This window comes from Acanthisitta chloris, unplaced genomic scaffold, assembly GCF_000695815.1.
Source record: "Acanthisitta chloris isolate BGI_N310 unplaced genomic scaffold, ASM69581v1 scaffold10149, whole genome shotgun sequence".
Taxonomy (NCBI): Eukaryota; Metazoa; Chordata; class Aves; order Passeriformes; family Acanthisittidae; genus Acanthisitta; species Acanthisitta chloris.
The window spans coordinates 1-4,468 of record NW_008689789.1 but is presented as its reverse complement, the minus strand read 5'-3'; the positions used below and the strand labels follow the sequence as shown (position 1 = coordinate 4,468).

General features: G+C 51.5%; 1 protein-coding gene across 1 annotated transcript; it reads right to left on the bottom strand.

Moving 5' to 3' along the window:
- Positions 1-882: 882 nt before the first annotated feature.
- HS3ST6 (heparan sulfate (glucosamine) 3-O-sulfotransferase 6) lies at positions 883-1,501 on the bottom strand (the record flags this gene model as incomplete). The annotated part of the gene is made up of 1 exon (XM_009081561.1): positions 883-1,501. A coding segment is annotated over one exon (619 nt), but the record flags the coding sequence as incomplete, so codon positions are not given.
- Between the last annotated feature and the right edge of the window lie 2,967 nt (positions 1,502-4,468).

The window sequence follows — 4,468 nt, the reverse complement described above, 5'->3', positions numbered from 1 at the left end:
ATTAAACTAATTTCTGGCTGTGGATTTGCAAAGCTATTGAATTCAGTGAACTTAAAAGGCAGAGTTTGGGGATTTTGTCTGCTTGGCTGGCGGGGAAGGAGGGGTTTTAATCCCTGCTCTATCAGCCAGGTTACTCCAGGAAGGTATGTGCTACACAACTCCCTCTCCCTAACCCCAGACCTGGCATTTACTCAAAACTGCTGCTGGTAATAGTTTTGTTTCACTAGGAAATTCCTACAGACTATTTGCCATGTGCAAAACATCTCCCAAGCTTGGGATCTGCTGCTCAGAGCCCTCATCCACTACCCCACAGCCACCAATGCCTGTCAGAACCCAAACTTGATTTAGCACTGGTCACCCACCCCAGAGCCCAACTGGTTTCCAAAGGTTTCACTGAGGGTGGTGGATCCATCACCCACCCACACACACATCCATGCACTCACACATCCCAGCTGGCACCTAGAACAGCCTCAGTTAATAGAGATTAGCAAGATTTATACGGAAGAATATTTAATCTGGTCAGGAAGAGGAAAGGGAACATCTGGGGATTTATTTCTTAAATATTTCTCTCTACTCCAGAAAAGTTCATTTCTCGCCAGAAAAGGTCCCATATAAATTAGAACAAAGGGAGGAGGTTGCTGGTGGGGTGGCCTTGGGCCATGGACCACTGTAGTCATGAGCATCCCTGGATGGTGGCAGCCACGAGCATCCCTGGATGGTGACAGCCACAAACATCCCTGGAGCACAAGGACCATGAGCATCTCTGGACCACCGCAGTCATGAGCCCCCCTGGACTCCAGCAGCCACAAGCATCCCTGGACTGCAGTCTGGGCTCTAAGCACTACCAGGCAGACCAAGTCCCAGCCCAGCCCTGTGGTTGGCTCAGTCCCACCCAAAGTCCTGCCCTGTCATCTGATAGAACTTCATGTTGAAGGGTCTGTAGAACTCCCTCAGGCGCTGCACCACCTGCCCATCTATTTTGGGATGTGGTCTCCCCTTGGACTTGCCCAGGCACCGGGGTTTGCTGCTGCCCTCAGGCTTCTTCAGGCAGGGAAAGCCCTTGGTCTCATTAAAATAGAAATGTTTGTCTGTCACCACCCTCTTGAGCCCTAGAAAGTCCTGGACTCTCCCTATCTCCCCTGCTGGGTCGCTGACCAGCCTCTCCCCACTGACAAAGAGGAACTTGGAGAGGGGGAAGTACTGCAGCCAATTATCCAGGTGCTTGGCATAGATCCCAATCCTCACTGCACTCCAGCTCGTGTCAATCAGTCCTGTGCTGATGTTCTTGAAGGCCAAGGCCTGGAAGCTGGGGATGGAGGGGTTTTTGGAGAGGGTCTGTGTGTAGTCTGAGATGGCCCTGGTGACAGGGTTCCGCACCACCACGATCAGCTTCGTGGCCCGAGACATGTTGTAGATGCGCCGAGGAGCCTCCTTGGTGACAAAGTAGCTGGGAGTCTTCTCCATGGTGATCTGCCCCTCCAGGGTCCGTGGCATCAGGCTCCTGGGGAGAGAGAAGGGCATGCTCAGGGCTCAAGGCACAGCTGCTCTGATGCCAAGCCCCAAAACCTGGCTAGAAATGCTCAAAGGATTCCCAACCATGACCACATCTCTCCTTCCCCTCCTGCCAGGAACACCACCTTGTCACACCCCAGTGGTCATCTCTTCAGCTTCAAAATCCTTCCTAGGAGTCCCTGTGCCCATGTCTCTCCTTTCTGCTCACCTTATCTCACTGTCTTCTTTGTCCCCCCTGGAATCTGTCCCTGGGAGAGGACTCCCTGTCATTCTGCCCCACCAGCCGCACAGTTCAGAGGGCATCTGCATGCTCTTGGCCCCCTTTGGAAGTCCCTCACAACCCCCTTCCCAGCCCTGGGAATCCCTCATGCCCCCTTCTCCACCCGTTTCAACGGTGTTGATGAACACGTCAACACACACATTTTGGGTCAGGGCTGGTTGTCATCCGAGCAACTAGATTTCATGTCCTGGAAGTGCAGACCCACCACAGGGAATTGCAAAGAGGAAAATCCTATCTCAAAGGTGATGCCCATGGGAATGGAGGTGCCCACCAAGGCTCCCTCCTGCTCTGTCTCCAGAGAGAGGGCAGTTAAGGCCAGAAAAAGGCTGTTTCCTTTTAGAAAGAAAGACAGGAAAGCTCTGAGGTCTCAGCCATTGTGCTGTGTCAAATTCACTGCCCTGATTGTTCCCTTGGGCACTTTAATGAGACATTAATTGCCAGAGAAATTACCCAGCCATGTCACCCTGTGTGACAGAATGGGTCCCCCCTGCCACCACCACAGGCACCTGCTCCAGAGCCTGCATATCCCTCTTCTTCCAAACCCAAGAAGAAGCATAGAATCCTGGAATGGTTTGGGAAAGGACCTTAAAGGTCATCCTGCCATGGGCAGGGACTCTTTCTACTAGCCCAGGTTGCTCCAAGCCCTGTTCAACCTGGCCTGGAACACTTCCAGGGATGGAACAACCACAGCCTCTCTGGGATCCCCATCCCACTTCTCGGAGCAGTGGCACCAGAGGGTTATGCCCAGCAGAGATTCAGGTCCCCACAGCAGCTGGGGACAGGGACAAGCCACACCACAGCTGGGGCTGTGCTGGGGGGAAGCTGAGGCTCTGCCCAGCAGCATCTGTTCCTTATGTAATGGGAAAAGCTTGAGGTTTCTGGGATGTTTCCCTTGGACTCAGGAAAGAACATTTTATTAAAAGCATTTGCAAGTGATATTGGGCCCTGCACAACTCCCTCCCCCAGACAGAAGGCAAAAGCCACTTGTGGCTTTTTTATTCCCTTTTTCCTTTAATTTTTGCACAGTGTCAGAGTTTTAGAGCCACTTCTTGTTCCCTCAGCTGGCAGCACAGCCCCGCAGTTTGGCACCAGCAGGATGCCCTTTGGTGTCCATGCTTCTCAGGGTAACCACGGATGCTTCCCTCAACCTTTCCAGCACCTTTTTCTCCCCACCCCAAATACCAGCACTTACTGGAGGGGATGGCTGTTAAGGTTCCTTCTGGGAAGCATCTTCCCAAACCAGGATACAGCCTGTACACTCAAACCTGTGCCCTCTCTGCTGTGCATGCCTGGAGCCAAGGAAAACTCAATGGCACAACTCCACCCTGCCTGGGATCACACCTTCATCCTTCCTGGGATCACATCTCCTCCCTGCTGCTCAGGCTTCCCTGCCAGCCAAGCATCTTTAAGTTGAATTATATTGAGAAAATGCCATAGGGTTTTCAAGGCTGCTTCCCACAGCTCTTCCAGGCAACTAGCTGAGGCATCTCTGAGACGCTTCCCTGGATTTCTGCTCAGCAGAACAGCTCCTTTTCCTCATGCTTACTCACTCCAAACTCTCAGCAATCATGGGCTTAGGACCTAAACCAATTCCTCTTCTCAGTGGGCAATAACACATTTATTGTCACCAGTGAACACTTGGGATGCTCCAAGCCCCTTCAGCACTTCCAGGGATGGAGAATCCACAACCTCTCTGGAAAACCTCTCTTAACTCCTCTTCTTTCAGAGGGATAACAAGGCTGAATCCCACAGTGCCGAGGGCATCCCTAAGGGATCTGTGGGGCAGATAGACCTCTAGGACCCTCCCAGGACCCACTCACCCACACTCAGCAGTACCAGCACCTTCCCCACAACTATCCTGCTCTCCCAAGGGCTTCTCCTTGAATTAACACCAACCACACGATCCAGGGCTTAATTAACTGTGATTAACATACTGTGTAATAAAACGCCATGTTGGGGCAGCAATTCCCAGCTCTGTTAGCACAGGTATCACCAGAGCAGCAGCTCACGTGCCTGTGATGGCGTGCAGAGACCTTCACCCTGACAACCAGCCCCATCCAGGGCCAGCTGGATCCTAACATCCCAGGACTGCTCCAGAACAGCCCCTTGTGCCTCACCTCCTCTTCCTCAGCAGCTCAATCACTCACAGCTACTTGCAAGATAATTACCACATTGCCCATTCTCATTAACTCCCTAAATACTTTGCCCTAAATTACCCCAGGTAATTACTGATAACCCTCAGCTCCCTCCAGCTCTGATTTCAACTGGCAAAGAGCAGAGCAGGCTTTGTTATGCATCACTTTAGCACAAACATTGGGAGCTTTAATTAAATGTACAGTTAATTCTTAGTGACCTGAAGAGAATAGTGTGGGAATGCCAAGCAGAGCCTACAGGTCCAGGACACTGCAAAGAGGGAGCCCCTGGCACCCTTGAAGGGAATTGGGATTCCAAGAGGAGTCCCAGGAGGAGGGATAAAACCCTTTTGCCTTTCTATTAAGCTGATAAGCATGGGGGTTTAATTAGTAAAGCAACCGGTATTTGAGCAGCATCAGAGGTGGGATTTCCTACATGGATATCTGGTTCAACATGTGAAATGTTTCCTCTGTTGAGATAACTCAACAGAGTTGAATTGTCTGTTGTCTCGCATGACACCCTTGTCTCTGAATTGGAGAGACA